The sequence below is a fragment of the Sitophilus oryzae genome, unplaced genomic scaffold (genome assembly GCF_002938485.1).
Source record: "Sitophilus oryzae breed Bouriz unplaced genomic scaffold, Soryzae_2.0 scaffold_1396_pilon_pilon, whole genome shotgun sequence".
Lineage (NCBI taxonomy): Eukaryota > Metazoa > Arthropoda > Insecta > Coleoptera > Curculionidae > Sitophilus > Sitophilus oryzae.
This window is the reverse complement of record NW_022146055.1, coordinates 4,399,956-4,421,124: the sequence shown is the minus strand read 5'-3', so window position 1 is coordinate 4,421,124 and position 21,169 is coordinate 4,399,956. Positions and strand designations below refer to the sequence as shown.

At 32.7% G+C, this 21,169-nt stretch overlaps 1 protein-coding gene across 1 annotated transcript in view; it reads right to left on the bottom strand.

Moving 5' to 3' along the window:
• LOC115875901 (H2.0-like homeobox protein) overlaps positions 1-15,554 on the bottom strand; it is a 30,283-nt gene extending 14,729 nt beyond the window's left edge. Inside the window, exons 1-3 of the mRNA XM_030891467.1 lie at positions 15,133-15,554; positions 12,997-13,218; positions 9,013-9,149 (exon numbers count right to left, since the gene is read on the bottom strand). Coding sequence (XP_030747327.1) covers positions 9,013-9,149; positions 12,997-13,208 — 349 coding nt within the window. The 5' untranslated portion in view covers positions 13,209-13,218; positions 15,133-15,554. The remainder of the gene's footprint in view (positions 1-9,012; positions 9,150-12,996; positions 13,219-15,132) is intronic.
• Positions 15,555-21,169: the final 5,615 nt, after the last annotated feature.

Genomic DNA, 21,169 nt, shown 5'->3' with positions numbered 1-21,169 from the left:
CGAGACGAGACTGAGAATGTTTTTTCGAGACGAGATCGAGAAAATGACTTCGATATTTTTCGAGATCGAGATGCTGCAATAACTCAACAGCTCATAAAAGGCTATTAGGAAAATGGAAATAAAAAAACTATGTTGGGAAATATTTTCTCGTACAATGCTAATTTACATTTCTTTATTTACAATTATTACAAACTAGCGTGTACCAGCGACTTTGTTTGCGTCGAATTAATCATTTGTAATGGTGATGATAAAGCAAAGCAATAATTTCCATTAACATGCAAACTGGATAAAATTTTCTCACATTTATGTCAGCATGAGAAAAAACAATATGGCGATATCATTATATAACTTGATAATATTTGAGGGGTAGTTTCATCTCGTTGGAATTTGACTTTCGAAAAATCCGTTTGCCAAAAATAAGTTTTTTACGTCAAGCAGTTTAAGAGAAATCGCGGTTAAGAAATTACCCAACATTTTGGAACACCCTGTATGATTTTTTAAAAAATTTCAAAATATGTAAAAAAACCAAATAAATTATGCTTGTCCAAGCGTTTTCCCGAAAGACTAACCGTTTTTAAATAACAAATATTGTAATATTTGAGGGGCGTTTTCACCCTCTTGGAACTTGAGATTCGAGAAACCCCTCCTTATCGAACCTCTACACCCCACAGTCAATCCGTTTACCAAAAATCAGCTTTAAACGTCAAGCAGTTTAAGCAGAATCGTGATTACTCAATGGTCATATTATATGAAACACCCTGTATAAATTTATAAAAAATCTTAAAATATGTAAAACAACAAAATAAAATACACGTGTTTAAGAGTTTTTCCGAAAAACTCACCGGTTTTTAAATAAAAATATTTTAATATTTGAGGGATAGTTTCACCCCTTAGAATTCGAGTTTCGAAAATCCCTTCTTATCGAACCTCTACACCCTAAAGTCAATCTGTTTTTCAAAAATCAGCTTTTTACGTCAAGCACTTCAGGATCGTGATTAATCAATGATCAGATTTTTCGAAACACCCTGTATACATTTTTAAAAAATCTTAAAATATGTAAAAAACAAAATAAAATATACGTGTTTAAGCGTTTTTTCGGAAACTTGACCGTTTTTTAAATAAAAAATATTGTAATATTTGAGGGGTGGTTTCACCCTCTTGGGACTGGAATTTCGAAAAATCCCTTCTTATCGAACCTCTACACGCTAGAATCAACCTGTATGCCAAAATTGAGCTTCTTACGTTGAGTGGTTTGAGCAGGATCGTGATTAATCAGTATGTCAGTCACTTAAGGATTTTATATATTAGTATAGATAATCAAAAGATAACTTCCCCAAAACTGTTCGATCAGTCGGTCTTTTCAGAATAAAGAAATGCCGTAAATATAATATATTCTTGTTCTTATGGCACCATTTTTGTATAAATTTCACTATTAACTCCTATTGAGTTAAACGAATTTAAGTAATGTCGAAAAAAAAAGTTTTTCAATAAAAGACTGTTTCCAGTAAACAAAAATCAGTTTGTTGCACAACGAAGTAAAAATTTTAAACTTTCGTAGGCAGCTAGGTAAATTTTAAACCCAAATAGATAAAAGACTAAATTAAAAAATAAAGGAATTGTTTTGATTTTCGCTTTTTAAAACAATATATATTTATTTTTGGGATTTTGGGCCAAAGTCTGAGTTTTTTTTTGTTACACATGGCTTTAGTTCATACCATACCTATAATAGCTCTGTATTTTATAACGTAATTTTTTAACAGAAAAAAATTACCCTATCTTTTGGTGCAGACTTTAAACATGATATTTTTTAATAATAATAAATCAGTTATTTATTGTCGAGACTCTAGAATTTTCGAGAATCTCGAATCGAAATCGAGAAATTGACTTCGAGAAAAACATCGAGACGAGAGTTTGTTAATATCTCGTCTCGATGATCGACGATCGAGACGAGAAATTGCCTTCGAGACGAGATTTCTCGTCTCGATGAAACCCTAAGTATAATCCTTTATCTTTAATTTCCTTCTTCATTTGTGTAAAAAACCTAGCCAGTTTGACATAAAACGTTAAATGCCGAACTCTTATTTTGCTACTTTTTCGGACTAGTGAAATGGACTCTTAAGGCAAATTAATGAAATTGCGATTATATCATCTAGGAAACCGAAATCTACAAAATATCATAAGACAACTATTAATCGGCATTAAACGGTCCATACAATTTTGCTAAGAAAAGAACAAAAGTTAGCCAAGCACAGGTTTTTTATATAAAACAATAATATTCCAGTTAAAACCTATATACCCTAGTGAATGAATATGTCGACACTATTTTAGCATTAAAATATGTAACACTTTATCTTCAAAATGTCATTCGAATCACTAAAAGCACTTGGAAGAAAATTATAATAAATCGAAAAAGAAGTAGACCAGCGGCGTGCGGTGACAGTTATAGGCGGGGAAGCGAATCGGTAAAAAAAACCATTTCGAGACATTACTTTTACATTTTCTTAAAAAACTTACCTTGTTTTTTTGGCCCGTTCATTATGCAGTTTGCTACTAATTTTTAATTGATTATCTAATTGTTCCAAAAGTTTTTTCTTTTATAGTAGCAGTTAATTGTCCTTTACTATTGACATCCATTTTTACACTTTTGTGAAAATTATTTAAATCTGTAATCCCGGCTACGTTCCATATAGTTTTCTCATTTATATTAAAAAGTAAACAGGGCCAACAAAATAATTTGGATAATTTTTGCAGCTGGTTAACCACTTATATTTGTCGTAAAACCCAACATGAAAATGTCTAGTGATTTTTTTACCGACTTCTCCACTCTGGTCTCTAAATTGATAGGAACCGTTGGCCTACCAGACTTAATAATGTCACTTTTTTCTTGGAAGTTCCGACTAGAAAATCCCTTTTTTAATAACACACATAGAACACAAACACAGTCTAAATTATTGTCCACACTAGCAGAAGCAGAAGATTGTCCTTCTTGACCCTCCATTTCAAACGAAACAGTAAACACTAAGTTAAATCCGAAAAAAATACAATATCACCTATAAAATCGCAAGCAAACCCGTCCCGATAAATTAAAAGTCGCGGAAGGCGGCCGAAAGATCGCTGCCGTGGCTAGCAACTGTGCGCGATTTTCCGGCTTAAATTTGCCGTTTGCGTTCGAAGTCAATAAATAACACCTACATGAAGGAGGGCTAGGCGACCGGCGGCGTTTTCCAGACGCGCATCGATGCTGTAAAAGGCTAATTAAATTTACTAGGTTTATGTAAGGTTTCAAATAAATAATTTTAACAAATTAAATTAATCTTTTGTTATAAAATAACAGTATTATTAACGTTTAACTATTTATTTTTTTATCTTTAAAAAGTTTAGGGAAGCGGTGCTTCCCCCGCTACCATGGACCGCACGCCGCTGAAGTAGACTTTAGCCCCCGTATGTTGTTATAAAAAAATATTTATTTCACATTATTTCAAAAGCAAGGTATTTTACTAGGTTTTTCTTTGAAACAACCCTCGTATCTAATATCATCCAACCGATCCCTCCCTAATTTTACAGCCTGTCTTGTTTAATATACCCGTTTCCTGGAGATTTTTGGTAACGTAAACACGGCCCCTCGCTTCTATTGAAAATATACATAACATACTTTATTTAAGGATAAATCACCACAAACAAATGATTAAGGAAACAGATGCACTTATTACATATTGTATATAATTTTAACAATTATTAGACTCCTTAGTTTATGTTGACGATGATACATAAGAATTTTATGGTTTTCCTTATGTATACAAATATACCTAATGACTTTAAGTATGTATTTTGTTAGTTTATGAAACCGTGTATAAGCTTAATAATGTAAATTTACAAGAACATAAGAATTTGATTATTTAATTTTACTTTTTTTAAATATTTCACGCTATGCAAATAAGTTTATTATAAACCTTAGAAAATAGTAAATATAGAGACGCTCTAACATATATTTGATATCATTTAAACTTTTAGTTATGCAATCAAGAACGATTTTTAAATTCATTGTTGCCAACCGTAGATATTCGGCGCCGGGCTGACTAACTGAAATTTTAATTTTCCACTGGGGATTCAGGTGGTAGCTCTGCTACAAAAATTGTCAAGTTGCCACATTTATTTATTTATTTCCTCACATTGTCATTTGTTTAGACATTTTAGTTTCGTATTACGAGTTTTTGGTTTAAATGAATTATGTTGTGATACTTTAAGCTTAAACATTTTTACTAGCTTGCAGTTGACCTTACAGTCGAACCAGGGCCTATTTTTCATCTGGTCGGGCCCTAAAGCCCAAGCAAAAATTCGGGCCCTCTTTCGATAAAATTCAAAAATTATGAATATTTTACAACCTTTAACGGGCCCCGCAGACAACCGGGCCCAAGGCCCGGGCCTGATGGGCCTTATGGTAAAATAGGCCCTGCATGTAATGATTTCTTTCGAAAATCGACAACTATGAAACTATGAACTCTTCCTGGACACAAACGGTACATTGTGAGACCGAAAATTGTAGAGAGAAACAAGCCCTATAACATAGGATACAACATTTTAATAAACAGTGCTTTCCATAAAATCAATAAAATGAAAAATATACGAAATAATATGCCTGTACTGATTTCTTTCGAAAATCGACAACTATGAAACTATGATCTTATCCTGGACACAAAGGGTACATTGTGAGACAGAAAATTGTAGAGAGACACAAGCCCTATAACATAGGATACAACATTTTAATGAACAGTGCTTTCCATAAAATCAATAAAATGAAAAATATACGAAATAATATATGCATGTACTGATTTCTTTCGAAAATCGACAACTATGAAACTATGAACTCATCCTGGACACAAACGGTACATTGTGAGATAGAAAATTGTAGAGAGAAACAAGCCCTATAACATAGGATACAACATTTTAATGAACAGTGCTTTCCATAAAATCAATAAAATGAAAAATATACGAAATAATATGCATGTACTGATTTCTTTCGAAAATCGACAACTATGAAACTATGAACTCATCCTGGACACAAACGGTACATTGTGAGACAAAAAATTGTAGAGAGAAACAAGCCCTATAACATAGGATACAACATTTTAATGAACAGTGCTTTCCATAAAATCAATAAAATGAAAAATATACGAAATAATATGCATGTACTGATTTCTTTCGAAAATCGACAACTATGAAACTATGAACTCTTCCTGGACACAAATGGTACATTGTGAGACCGGAAATTGTAGAGAGAAACAAGCCCTATAACATAGGATACAACATTTTAATGAACAGTGCTTTCTATAAAATCAATAAAATGAAAAATATACGAAATAATATGCATGTACTGATTTCTTTCGAAAATCGACAACTATGAAACTATGAACTCTTCCTGGACACAAACGGTACATTGTGAGACAGAAAATTGTAGAGAGAAACAAGCCCTATAACATAGGATACAACATTTTAATGAACAGTGCTTTCCATAAAATCAATAAAATGAAAAATATACGAAATAATATGTATGTACTGATTTCTTTCGAAAATCGACAACTATGAAACTATGAACTCTTCCTGGACACAAACAGTACATTGTGAGACAGAAAATTGTAGAGAGAAACAAGCCCTATAACATAGGATACAACATTTTAATGAACAGTGCTTTCCATAAAATCAATAAAATGAAAAATATACGAAATAATATGAACATTTTAATGAACTCTTCCTGGACACAAACGGTACATTGTGAGACAGAAAATTGTAGAGAGAAACAAGCCCTATAACATAGGATACAACATTTTAATGAACAGTGCATTCCATAAAATCAATAAAATGAAAAATATACGAAATAATATGCATGTACTGTCGAACATTGTTCTTTTTAGAACCTCTTTTAGTGTGAAGTGTATAAGATAGCTCAATAACCGTAAAAACTCCTAATCGCAACTTTATTAGAATATTTTGAACGGAATTATAATTAATTCATTTTTGATTCCTAAAATATTTTGATTAAAAGAAAATATGTAAAATTTGGCAACGCTGTGCCGGTCAAGCTTAAACACGTGAATAAAAGTTTATTTGATATGAACTATAGGTACCGTATGATCGAGAAAAAATGGCGTCCAGTTGGCTGGGAACTGACGATCGATGACATTTTCCATATAAATTTACATATAAAATGACAGCGATCTTCATTTCCCAGCCAACTGGATGCCGTTTTTTCTCGATCATACGGTATAAATAACATTGCTTTTTATTCATTTGCAATATGATTAAATTAAAGCAAAATAATTAATTTAGATATAATGTTTTAATATCTTAACCATAAATAGTTTTTATTTTTTATATAGTGTTTAAATCAAAATAATTTAAAAATGTTATTACATTAATTAATTTGCATAAAAAATATTTATAGAAAAATGGTATCAATGTTACAAAGACATGACAATCAGGTTGAGAAAAATTATGATTTTTAGGTAATACGGGACACTTCGGGCAGCATATCCTGCATATAAAAATATGTAAAAAAGTTCGTATATTATATCTTAAAATGCTTAGTTTCGGAGATACAGGATGTAGAAATTTCATTTTTATTTTGATTTTACCCAAATAATTTCTGAACTAACGTCGATATTTAGATGAAAATTGGTGTCTGGGAGTTTTTAGACATGAGAAATTTAATTTTGATATCAATATGACCCCTACTAGTAGGGCAATATGACCCCTAATATTAGAAGGCGCTACCTACATATTTTCAACTAGATTGATGCGAAACAACTTTCAGGCCGTACTTGTATAAAACTACTGAGTAAAAAAATATATATTTCCGCCATTATTTACGTCATTCGCTTTCCGCCGTATTTCGTTATTATTTACGTAAAAAGGGTTTATGGGTAAATATCGCTAGGTTGCTCGTATAGCGTTTCTTGAAACATCTACCGTATGATCGAAAAAAAAACGGCGTCCAGTTGGCTTGGAAATGACGAAAGCTGACATTTCCCATATAATTTTACATATAAAATGACAGCGATCTTCATTTCATAGCCATCGTTGACGCCTTTTTTATTCGATCATATACGGTAATATCACTGTAATAAAATATAATATCGATGTCATAGTACGAGCATAGTAGAAGGAAAAGAGTAGTTGCACTCTTGCAAATATTTTCTGCCCTGTTTTTACAATCTGTCGAATATCAGCAGATTGCAGAGCGTTTCAGTTGAGTGCCATCCGTCGACCTGCGAGTTTCGAGCGTTGCGTTCCCAGCACAGAGACGGATTGGCAAAAAATGATAACAAAAATATTTTTTGTTACATGCGAAAGTCCACTGATACTTTCTAGCGATCAAAATCAAACTCTTCTAAATAAGAAGCGATCTCTTATTGATCTTGCTTCTGAAGTTCCTATAATGTTTATTAGCAATTACTAAAGTTTAAAAATGGTAATTATAATCACCAAACGTACTTGATGTTTAGAAGAAGCTTATTTCAGATCTGGAAATTTTATTCCCACATCCTGTATGAAAACAATTCTGTAGAAATATCTGCTTTCTATAGTAATGTTTTTTTATGTAAAAATATGAGCAACTTAATAATTCACGTGTCCAACCGGAATAATTTAATCGTTTAATTTTTGTATTTAATATATACCAACATTGCAAGATGTATAAAGAAATAAATCGTTCCAAGTTTTTATGCCCAGCGAAGTGGCCATTTTTATCATGTAGTTTAGTATAATGTTGCTCAATGTATTAGTTATATTTTATGTTATGTTTTTATAGGCATTTGCATTTTTAATTCAAAATGTAAGGCTTGTTTTCAAATTTAGTTAAGTTGGTTCATGTTTGGTGTAAATTTTAAGTTACCTATGTTTTTTTCATTTCTTTTCTTCATTTGTGATCATGTTTGTGTTCAGGTTAATGTTCTCATGACTGATTACTACTTAATAATTTGATATTATTTTCATTTAAACCTCAATTTTTTATCGATTTTACTTTTGACAACCATCCTTTGCTTGCTGTATTACGAACTGCACCATATCATTAAACAAAAATTTGCTATTACCGAAAAAAAACTGGAAATCCCGGGTCCTTAGAGGCATGGTACCGAAATTACCGGTTTCGCAAAACAGCTCCGGTTGCGGAAACGCTATAACGTACCATACCCGTGAATCACCCTACACAGGGTGAGTCTTAAATAAGTGCAAATATTTTTAGGGGTAGTCTATTTTGGCCCTAGAAATATGAGGATTTTTCTGCGCAATTTTTTTTTGAAAACAATCTGGAATTTTTTTTAGTTTTTAGTTAAAAAACATAATTGCTTAAAAATATGGTAAGTAGGGTTCAGAATCGGACTCGAAATTGTTAATTCCCAGTTCTTTCGGTACCTTCGGGACTCGGTAACAACAGAGATCAAGTTGTAGAAAATCTCGGAAATAGATAATAATAAAAAAATATGTCATTATATATTTTTTCAGCATTTCTTACCATCAGAAGATTTTCAGATACAATAGAATGTTACTTACACGAAATGTCAAAATATTCTGTTTTCAAGCAAATTTTTACTCGATGATCAATTTTTTTTATTTTATTTTATTGTGAACTAATTAAATATTTTCCTAAATACATCTGTGTGAAACTATGGCGAGTGCCACGACTATAGTTTGCCTAGTTATAGACCACGACTATACAACTACGACAGTGATCATGGGAGGCGAGAACAAGGTCATATAAAGTGGCAGAAAAAGAACAAAGGATTTGACAAAGAGTAAAGCTACTAGTTTCCTTATACTATGGTACGAGTACGTAACAATATCTAAATTTAAAAAAATAATCTTAAAATTATTAATTTTTACAATTTCGTTTAATTCGGTGATTAAATTGCGACAATTTTTATAAGATCAATTAATTGATACACATTACCATTGTGTATGCATTAATTTAGTCTCAATTGAGTAGAAATTTATTAATTACATGTATGTTTTACTCACTTGGTCTTGTAGCAAACGGTCGTATAGGTTGTCCTGAATAAATTCCATCATTAGTTGCACTAGTATAAATATGGCCAGTTAGAATTTTGGACATCCCAGGTAACATATCGTTTTGGCACCCTCCAGATGGACTTAACCTTATATCAGATTCAAAAATAGATTATTTTAATAAATGTAACGCGTATGTAAGTTTAATGTAATATTCCTCAAAGAGATAAGTAAATATAGAGAAACTATTAAAATATTACCCTTATATTAACAAATATTTTAGAATCTCTATCTTAGTTTACTTATTTTCCTGAGTTTGATTTACAAATATGTAAATTGCTGACTTTAATTAGAATTTAAATTCAGATAAAAGATATACAGGGTCGCTGAAATGTATGGGAACGGTCGATTATTAGGTAAATTATACGAGGTACCGCAAAAAAGTTATAGGGTTTTTAAATGTCTATTAGGGAGTAATAAATTTAAGTATACAGGGTCGGATATATACAAGTCGTTGCACATCAAAGTTTATTTTTTTAATGGAATTTTTTAATATGTATATTATTGCATATTTCAATTCTTCCTTCAATTCTAAGCAAAAATCGATATCACAAAATGTACCTCAAACCAACCGTTTCCGAGTTATTGACTTTTGAAAATATCACTTAAACAATATGCAATTTAATTAATTTCGATGTGTTCGGTTTCATTTAACGATGCCATTCTGCGGAAACTTTAATACTTATATATAATAATATTTAATATTATTATTTATAATACTTATATATAATAATATTTGATATTCGTTTTCAAGTTAGTATTTATAAATGTATAAAATGAGATTATATTATAATATATACAGTGTGAGTTTTAAATAAGTGCAAATATTTTCAGGGCTGTTAGATCTCGACAAAAGAAACATATTTTCTCTTTACTATTTTTCAGATAAGTCCAAAATAACCGAGTTATTTAAGTTTGAAAATTTAAAAAAAAATGATTTTTTTTGATAAAATTTTGAGAGCCACCGGATTTTTTCTGTATTTGCATCCTAACTATGGTAATATCTGAGATTAAGAAATTATACCGTGGGAAAATTTGCGGTGAACATGCAGTTCTAAAAAGTTTTCGAAAAATATACAGGGAAATTTTAAAAAAATGCACGATTTTCAACATCTTTTTTTAGCGAAAAAAAACTCATAGACGTGTTCCTGGGGTCGAAATATAACACCCCTGAAAATATTTACACTTATTTAAGACTGTATATTAAGTATGAAAATTACAAAAATTTCGTTTAACATATTTCATAATGAAAACTTTATAATTCGGAAATGGTTGAATTTAGATACATTGTGTGTATTACGATTATTGCTTAAAAATGAAGGAAGAATTGAAATATGCAATAATATACAGGGGGTTGCATTAAAAAAAGTTTGATGTGCCACAACTTATGACCGACCTTGTATACTTAAATTTACTACTAGCTACTCGACATTTAAAAACCTTATAACTTTTGTATTTAACTTTTTGCGGTACCTTGTATATTTTACTTAATATCTTATGGAACTGTTCCCATATACAGGGTGCTACAAATTTGAGGTACGAGCATTGGTATCTCGGAAACCATAATAGATACGAAGATGGTTAAATTGGGACAAAGTTGCCACCTTGAGATGTTTACCAAGATGCCATCAAAAAAGTTTTAACAATTTCAAGGACTGCTGAGTTTTTTGGAAAAAACGGATTTTTTGGTAAATTAATTTTATTTTTTCCTGACGTTACTTTTTAAAAAATCAAAAAACTAATTACATACTCTCATAGCCACTTTATTAGGGCTATCTGATAGTACTATTAGATTTTCAAATTAGCTGATCATTTGTGAGATACAGAGGCCAACTTATTTTTTTTAAATACGGACCTGCATTTTTTATTTCAGGTTTTGAAAGAACTTGGTCTTCTGAGTATAATGATATTGCCACACTTGATACTTATTTTTTTGTTTCGAGTACCTTAACAACAACAAAACTATTTAAATATTATTTAAAATAATTTCAAGTACGACTCTGGTTTTTTAAAATTATATAATGTGATTATATTCATGGCAACAATATTGATCAGCGCTAATTAACGTTGAATAAAGAAAATTGAGCCAATTCAAAGATTCAAATAAATAATATCCAGGTCAGCAATTTAAAGATATTATTTTTAACTTTTTTTTTATTGTGAATTTGGAATCTCAGTGTACGATCTATAAATATTCATAATATTAATCGTAGTTATTATAAATAAATCAACTTCTATAAACTAGTTTCTAATGCTCTACATGTTCGAAAGGGTTACCACCCTCCCTCTAATGCACACATTTATTTTTGTTCAATCTTATTTATAGCTCTTTGAACATAACTTCTTGTTATAGTTCCGAATGCATTTTGTACTCTTTATTGTAAATGACGCCAAGTAATGCCCGTTTAGTTATTGCATTTGATTTTCCGTATTCAATGTTCTACCCCACGTCATTGTTAAGTTTGAAAGCTTATCAATATTGTAACCATGAATAGTTTAAATCTTAAAAAAAACAGAGCCGGACTTCAAATTAGTTTAAATAAATTATGTTCAGATGCCCGGAACAAACAAAAATATTAAACGTGGCATATCATTGTACTCAGGAGACCGAGTTCTTTCAAAATCCGAAATAAAAAATGCAGGTTCGTATTTAAAAAAAATTAAGTTGGCAACTGTATCTCAAAAACTATCAGCTAATTTGAAAATCTAAAAGTACTGTCAGATAATAAAGTGGCAATGAGAATGTGCAATTAGTTTTTTGATTTCCTAAAAAGTAACGCCAGGAAAAAATAAAAATGATTTTCAAAAAAATCCGTTTTTTCCAAAAAACTCAGCAATCCTTGAAATTTTTAAAACTTTTTTGATGGCATCTTGGTGAACATCCCAAAGCGCAACTTTGCCCCAATTTAACCATGTTCGTATCTATTACGGTTACCGAGATACCAATGCTCGTACCTCGAATTTGTAGCACCCTGTATATTAGTGACACTGTATGTCTAAGGTTAAGGCTTTAATATGAACCTTTGAATAAGAAGACTAAGGAAGGAGCATATTAAAAATCTTAGGTATACCGCGATGGGCCTCAAATATGGCCGACTTAAATTCCGGTTTATCAGTGTCGTTCTAATTTTATTTAAAAAATGTAAAATTATGATGTAGGGTAGACATGGGGTAGACTCAATAATTTGTTGTTTTATTTTACGTTGTGAATAAATGTTGGTAGTTATTAAAATTGTTATAAAAATATATAATTCTAATAAAAATAGATAAGTTATAATAAGTATTTATTAACACAAACATCCGATACGCTACTGAAGCAGCTAAGTCAAATTAACGTATCTAAATTCTTTGACATCTAATCTTTGACAAGTAATAAATAAAAGCTAAAATGCAAGAAAAATATATAATTTAGTTAATTTAAGTGAATTTCATAAATGATCGGTTTACTACACGTATGTATATTATATAGTCACTTACTAGCCAAAAGTTGTTCCATTATTTCACTCAATTTTTGCCGAGATCTACCGCACGCTACACAACCAATTATTTTAGAGTCTTTTTCGATAAATCGCGATAGTGTCACTGTTAATTTAAGTTCTGCCACAATTTCCATCTAGATTTACTACCTTTATACAACTATCAGTAGTAGAATAAGTAATAAATAACATAAAATAAGCTCCGTAAAGACTGACAAATCCACAAAATTTCAAATCAAATTCTAATGTGTCAAATGAATCGTCAAACAGAACTGTCAAGGATCCCCACCCTAGAGTGCTTTTATGGTGCTTTTTCCGCCCACCATGCATGAATACATGGATAGCATTATGCTCCTTCCTTCGTCTTCTTATTCAAAGATATGAACTATATATATATGTATATATGAAGATTTAACTATAATCGAAGCCTTTAAAGTTTAGATAAAAGAAAAACAATTACCTGCAACATCGAAATATAGATGTTACACAATCGGAACATGGGACCGCTATGTGGGGCATAGGTTTTGTCACTGATGGTGTCTTTTGAACATGGTTGTTGGCCTCTGGTGAATGTCTTTCTTTATCCTCCGAAAGAAGCCTGTCAATTCCAAACTTAAGTTTCTCTTGTTTCTTTTCTGAAACTATCATGTTTTGGACAGTTCTGGTCTCCATTGCTTTCGATCTGGAATGAAAAATCCAAATTACACTATTAATTAATTATACTTTTTGTGCCTCGCCTGTAGCAATTTTAAATAAAAATGACATTCCGCGCAAATTTTGAAGTATAATTAGTGGAAAAGTTAAAATTTTGATAACTTTTTCCACTAATTGAAAATGACCACCACTAATTTTGACGTTCTGAGTGCTTACATTGAAATTAAAGGAACAAATTTCTACGTTAATTGAAGTCACTAATTTATTACACTAATTGGAATCGCAAAACACACACAAACAAGGAAACAAACTTTTATTCCACACGTGGAATAAATTAGTTGCTTAAATTACATTTTATACTTTTCAGTTAACGATCATTCACTATGTTTAAAAAACACAACTAAAATTAATATAATATCCTAGCAACAGCTTGCGGTAGTCAGTTGTATCCATAGGGAGAGCCTAATATTTAGCTTATAAAACAATAAACTTTTGATTTCTAACCACAATTTCTCATGATGGATGATTTGGATTCCTCGTAAATTTTGCAGTATAATTAGTGGAAAAGTCAAAAATTCGTTAACTTTTTCTACTAATTCAAAAAAACTACGATTAATTTTGGCGTTCTGCATGCTTACTTTCCATACTAAATATCTTATAGATAATGTCGATATTTGCAAGAAAATATGATGATATTTCATAGCTCTTTGGATAACGAATAAAATGGTATATAGAATTCAATTTTCAAAAATGTGTGACTTGTCGGGTTTTGCATTTAGACGCCTGATTTGTTAGATACTATAATTCTCCCAGCGTCTCAAAATTTGTTATTAGGCAAGTAGATGATGAATAACAAATTATAGAGATGAATAGAGATCCAGATGGATACGAATCCACGGACCTCTCTCCGGTGCCGGTACTGATGGATGTAGATCCTACTGAATATCGACCCCTATCCGCGGATGCAGCGAAATAAATCAGTATTGGAGAGATGGACAGTACTGGAATAAAGAGGGAATTGCATTTGCTGTTTTTTAGTTTACTTTCGCGCAACCGTAACTGTATTCGAAATAATTTTGTATTATTTGAAATTTGTGTCTATTGTTACTTTATTAGGAAATCAAGAAATTATGGAATATGTTAATAATAGCACTACGTTTACATAAATTGTAATTTTAGATTTCTTTTGTAAAAAAAGATGCCATCTTATTTCTTAAATATATTTTCTGTTAAATGCCGATCCTCTTGCTTCTAGCGTGAAGCAATACTTCTGGAGCAATTTTGATGGAAGGCTGTAATTGAAGGGGTGGTTGCAATAACCAGGCAGCTCCATTTTAATAAATTTGTGGGAAATCGAAAAAGAGCTGCTCGGTTCTTGCTGCAAACCCAGAGCAAGGCAGCTCCAACTAACGTCGCCATTTATGTGCTGTTATATTGAGAAAACTGATTGTTGCAGGAAACGATCGGCAAATTTTTTTAAATGGTAATTCATTAAAAATCTCATTTTCGAAAAAAAGTTGAGCTGCCTTGTTATTGCAGCCACCCCTTCAATTGTGTCTCGACTATCTTTTATTAGTTAGAGTTAAAGTATTACGAAATTCTTTGCCTCGTAGCCATACATTTGAATCTTAAAGTACCTCTACCAAATAAATAGAACAGCTATAAGCTCAGGTGATAAGGATTTGGCAAAACTCAAACATCAGATTTCCTTCACGGACTACAAAACTTTTGAACGCGGATTGCTCCGTGCAAAACAAAATTTAGTTAATTTAAAATTAAAGGTTAGAATGATATAGATCGGCAGAACTGGAACATGAATGTAGGTCCATAAAGCTTTAAGACTCATTTAAAATACCGGATCTACCCATCTCTAATATATAATGATATGGAACATATTACAGGTACTACAAAAATTAAATTCTGATACTTTGAAGGCTCTTACCTTTCTGTACACTCTATTTACAAACAACAACTAGTTAATCAAACACCTAACATTCTCTATAGTTCACATCCAAGCACACGTTCCAAAAAGAAAACCACTCCGAGGTGCCCCTCACACGCGCTCAAAGATATCCCGGTAGTACCTCCGTTCTCGCACCGAAAGGTACTAATTGGCGACTAATCGATCCCTAATAGGTGGTCCAGAGGAGGATGCTGGGTACGCTCGAATCTGGGAGGAGCCCGCATCGCCGATTGGTCGAAATCTCAGTTGCGGTCGAGGCGTTAACTTAAGTACCGGTGTCGAGTGACGCGATGGGGGATAATGCCACAGAGGAGCTGTTAAAAAGATCGTTTTTTTAAGCGTTAATCGGATGGGAATTTATTTTTTTCGCGTGCGCTAGTACTCGGATACTACGGCACGCCATAATTAGCATCGTCGGGATGAATAATGCGCTGAGTTTCGAGATTGTACGCACTCGCTAAGAGGTGGTACTTCAACAAGTTACCGTTTTTTTTTCGATTTGTTTGTGTGCGTAAATGGGAGATTTAAAGAATTATAAATTTAATTAACACAGTATTTTTAATTTTGAATTTTATACAGGGTTGTTCACCACATACGACACGGAGTAAAAACGATTAGAAAAAGCATAGCTAAATGATGAGATTTTTACAAATTGCAAGTTTCGGGTTCGTTGAAGGACTATTAGAGCTACCATTTAAAAACAATTTTACAAGATACAGAGTGTCCCAAATGAATAAAAAAATATCAAAGTTGTATTTTTTAAAATGGAACACCCTGTATATTATTACATTTTTAGTTTCTACGATTAAAATAAAGGTAAATTTGATTAGGTTTATCATACTTACACCTTACCGTTTTATTATCTGATAGTCAAGCAGCATTAAAGGCGATCAACTCAGTATCAATCAATTCGAAATTGGTCAAAGAATGCATAGAGAAGCTGAATAAATTAGGCAAAGAAAACAAAGTCCTCCTACACTGGGTGCCTGCTCAACAAGGGATAGAAGGCAAGTGGTAACCAACTCAAGGCGGAACTCAAGAACTTGGAAGATTCCATCTGCAACCTGGAATGGAAATCTTGCAATGGTCTAGGACACTCGAAGAAGTTTCTGAGGGCTTATGATCAAGAAAAATCACAGATCTTCCTGGGTCTGAGTAAGAACAATCTTCGGATTGTCACGGGTTTTTAACAGGACACTGTCTCCTCAATGAACACCTCAGTAGATTGAAACTAAGAAGAAACGGCGAATGCAGATTCTTCTGGGGAAGATGGTGAAACACCAGTACACCTCAACACTGAGTGCGCCGAGACGACAACCATTCGTGCCATGAATTTTGGTACGACTGATATTGGAGATGGAGAACTACCCTCTATAAAACCGTCCCAGATACTGGCTTTTGTCAAAGCCCTGGGACTGTATGATGAGTTATGATTCAAGAAAGGGGGACACAATGGATCTGTAAGGTCGAAGTGATTAACTCCCCTCCCACTCATTCTAATTCTCTAATTCTAACCTTACCGTTTTTGAAATATTTTCAATTTTGTGAAACTGCAGTAAAAATTTTAAACCTTCATTTCTCCAAGGGTATCAAAGTTTTTAATACTAAATATTTACCGAAGTTTGTTTATTGATCAGTTTTTATGTTGCAATAATAAAAATAATACTATCTCACACAGAGTGTCTAAAAATTTATTTAAAATAATTTCTAGCTGTAAACGGCAATAACTTGTTTAATTTAAATGGAACACCTTATTTAGAAGAATCAGATGCACAATTTGATTGTATATCAAATTGTATTATACCATTCTTTACCTATCCCTTCAAGTTTTCGTAGAAAATGCATTTTCTTATAATTTAGACCTCATTTATCAATATACCTATGGAATATTGACATCTTAGATTGTTATTTTGTTTTGTGATGTATATAAATTACCTTTTTTAAGCTGTTTATCAAGTAAAATATATACAGGGTGGCGCCTCTCATACGACGCGGAGGCTCCAAGGAAAACGGTAGTTTACTAGGGTTGCCTTTTATATTTTGCGTATAGAAACATAGTAGGCGCCTGCCAACATATATCAAATGTCAAAATTTACTGTCATTTTTAGTTAACTGAATACCAAAGTTTTAGACCGCTTTGTTTAAAGCTGTACCTTAACTCAATTTTTGAATTTGACAAGTCAGTGGGAAAATGGAATTATTCCAAGAAAATTTTCGCGCAATTTTTTACAATTTTCGAAGAAAATGCTTTGCCGAGTTGGTTTCTGTTTTCGGCAATGAAGCACTACTATAGTCGACAATTTCTCGTTGGTATGGAGAATTTAATAACGTGGACGGATTAGTCTTAACGACGATCCAAGAACAGGTCCACCAACAACGGTAGTCACCCAGGAAAACGTCGATGCGATATGTAAGTTGATCCAAGAAGATCGACATAATATATCAGATATCGTGAAATTGAATCATTGGGCATTTCAAAAAACCTAATTAAAAAATTGTTTCGTTGGATACCGCATCTGTTGATGAAAGAACAGAAAGCAATTAGAATCGATGGTGTCAAAAAACTCTACATCGGTTTAACGCAGGAAACTCAAAAAAATATACAGTATTATCAGTGGTGGTGAATCCTGGATTTACTGCTATGAATCCAAAAATAAACGTCAATCGGCTGTTTGGGTGTTCCGAGATAAACCAAAACCAATAAAAGTTATCAGTTTTTGAAGTGTTCCTACAAAGATGGTGGCGACATTTGTTCCAAAAGCGGGCCACGTAGCAATAAGTACTCTGCAAAATAAAAAAAATGTTACTGCTGATTGGTACAGATTTATTTGCCGAAAGTACCGAATTGCTAATTTTCGAAAAACCAAACGTCAATGACGAATGATATTCCACTAAGATAAAGCAAGTTATCACATACTTCGAATCGTTGGACCATCCTCCATACAGTCCCAACCTAAGTCCTAACGACTTTTTACTTTTTCTAAAATTAAGAATGAACTGCGTGGTCAAAAGGTTTCAGTTTCCAGAGGTTACTGTCAGCGCCTTCAGAAACGCAATTTTGAAGGTACCAGCAAGCGAGTGGAATAGCTGGTTTCAGAATTGGTTCCAACGGATACAAAAATGCATTTCTCTTCGTGTAGAATATTTCGAAATACAATAGTGTTTAAATGTTATACTGTTTTTTTTTCTACCTTTATATGCAAAATATAAAAGACAAGCCTCATATAACAACAGGACTCAAATAACAGAAATCGCAAACACGAACATCCTATATATTAATAGATTTTCGGATTCTAGGAAAAAAAAAACAAAGTTGAGTTTTATTAAAAAGGTATATGACTGAAATCTAAGGCTTTTGACATTTTTCATATTTTGTGAAAATGAAGAATAAATTTAAAAAACAGCTATTACTAAATTCTAATTTACCCTATATAGTCTGATGTTTAGTTAAAATATCCATTCTATGTTACACCAAATTAAAATTTGACCCAAAATGGTATACAGAGTGAGACAAATTAATATTGGTCGCTTTCAAAAGCAAGTTACTCTTTTATTTTAAATAGAAATATTCTATATTATTCCGATATTCAATGGAGAATTCATATCTCCTCAATATAGAATATATTAAGATTGCCTAATGATAAAGATTTTCCTTTTTATGATTTAGCATCATCAGTAGATCTTTATTATTTGATAAAATCTAGGTGGCTGTGAATCCCATCGAGGAATCAGCGCATAGTGAGTTAGGATTTTAGTCTTCGGCTTGAGTATGTCTTCCATTTGTTGGTATAAGCCTTGGTTATGAAGACCTAACGATAGTCTTGGTATTGGTCTTGGTCTTGCAGATAATGTTTATTTGTTTTGATGTTTATTGCTGTTTATTTGTTTGGAACAGGCATTGTTTTATTTTTCGTCTCGTATTAGTTTTAGAGTTTTACTGATTATTATTTTACTACTAAAGTCAAATCCCTCAAATGACAATGGACAGGACACCTGGTAAGAAGAACGGACAACAGATGAACCACAAAAATTACAGCATGGTATCCACAAGAAATTAAGAGACCTATAGAAGAACACCGAAGATCTGAGATGGGACCATCATATTAGGAAATTAGGAGGGATAACTTGTGCCCGCATAGCCAGGGGCGGATACAGAAATTTATTTTAGGGGGGGTCCAAAATAAAAAGTAATGTGGAATATGCTTTTTAAGGCGCCATTTTTAACCCAAAAGCCTAATATTTAACACAATTTACAGGTTTTATGGGGGGCCCGGGCCCCATGCCCTCCCCCCTCTGTGTCCGCCACTGCGCATAGCGAACAATGGGCCCAACTACAAAGAGAGTATGTGAGCGAGACTACACTATAATTGGAAATGGTTGAATAAGCTGAAAATGATGATGATGATTAGTCTTAGAGTACCTATCTTTTATTTCAAATAAAAAAAATGGTTTACTAACAAACACGTGAAGAAATTGAATTTCAAACTATTCATTATTTATGTATAATAAGAGCCACGGCTGAGCGTTTTGTTTTGTGTGTGTGGTCGTTCTGAGCGCTAATAACCATCCATCAACCCAACCACACGGCTCGGACCTTCTCCTCCGAGGGCATGTTTATACCTTAAGCCCCTGCTAACTTATTTAATGCCTTTTTAACTCGTGTCAAATCAGCACGATATCGACGTGCACACCAAATACGAGAACTGGCGGAGACGATGCGCATCTCATTTGCATTTTTATGGGAGTAACAGCTAATAAATCGCGCGCCCGGCATTAATATAATACCCGAAAAATATTCGATCCCTACCGATAGAGGACCCGTCATAAATTAACAGGAGATATGGCATAGAAGAGGCGGGTTTGCGGACAGGCTGATCACCGGATTTTGTAATAAAATCCCTGGTAGGCAATGTGAAACGATGTTATAATTATTTCTTATACTTACCTATAGGCTTGGTTCATTTCAGTTGATTTTAAAAATTCCGAGGGCAGCGCTCGGTACGGCAGAAATTAGAAGTGCCCGACTAAGTATTTTACGCAGTCCCGTTACCATTCATGTCGATCGGATTGACATAATATTAAAATGGTGATATTGTCATTAGGGTTCAGGACCGGGAAATCCCGGTAACCGGGAATTCCCAATTCTTTTAAGGCATCAACGAATCGGGACTTGAAATTATTAATTCCCGGTGCTTTCGATACTTTCGAGACTCGGTAATAATAACTAAAAACATATTTTTTGTTAGGTGTGAGAGACTTTTGATACTTTCTAGCGGTCGAAATCAAACTCTTCTTAATAAGTAGTGATGCTATCTCTTACCAGTGGCGGACTAAGGGGGGGGGGGGCGGTAGGGGCGGCCCTCCCCAGGCCCCGTCTTTTAGGGGGCCTCCGAATCTTAATAAGTAATTTTTTATTCAACTGGCAAACAAGGCCAATATGTGTTCAGTAGTTATAAAGCAGTTTGTAGGTGGAGTATGCAAACCACACGTATACGCCAACTATAAACAGTATAAATGGAAGCAGATATTTACTTAATTATCAATTATCAGGCCCCAGTAATTGTCAATGTCATTTTTTATTTAGGAAATTAAATCAAGGGGTAATTTTCTTTGTTTAAAATATCGAATAATTATTATTTTTTATATTATTTTCAGACTGAATTTATTTATTTTAATATTTAAGTTATTTTTCAATAGTTTCAATATATATTTTTACTGAATAAACATTTTAAATTACAACCAATGCATAGCATAACTTGTATTCTATCTTCATTGCTGATGAGCAGTGAAAGAAGTATTTAGTATAACGGGGGCCACGGGTCTGAGACAGCGAAGGGGCCCCTCCAGGGGCTCCTCGGATCTTGGAGGACTTACAAAATGGCAATATTTTGTCGCGGTATTTCCCTGGAAGCATTTTTAAGCAAAAATTATTTAAAATTTTTGGACGAAAAAAACTATCTGTCAAAAAAATTTGTACAGCTTAAAAGTCAAATTTAGTGATTATCACAGCCCCTGT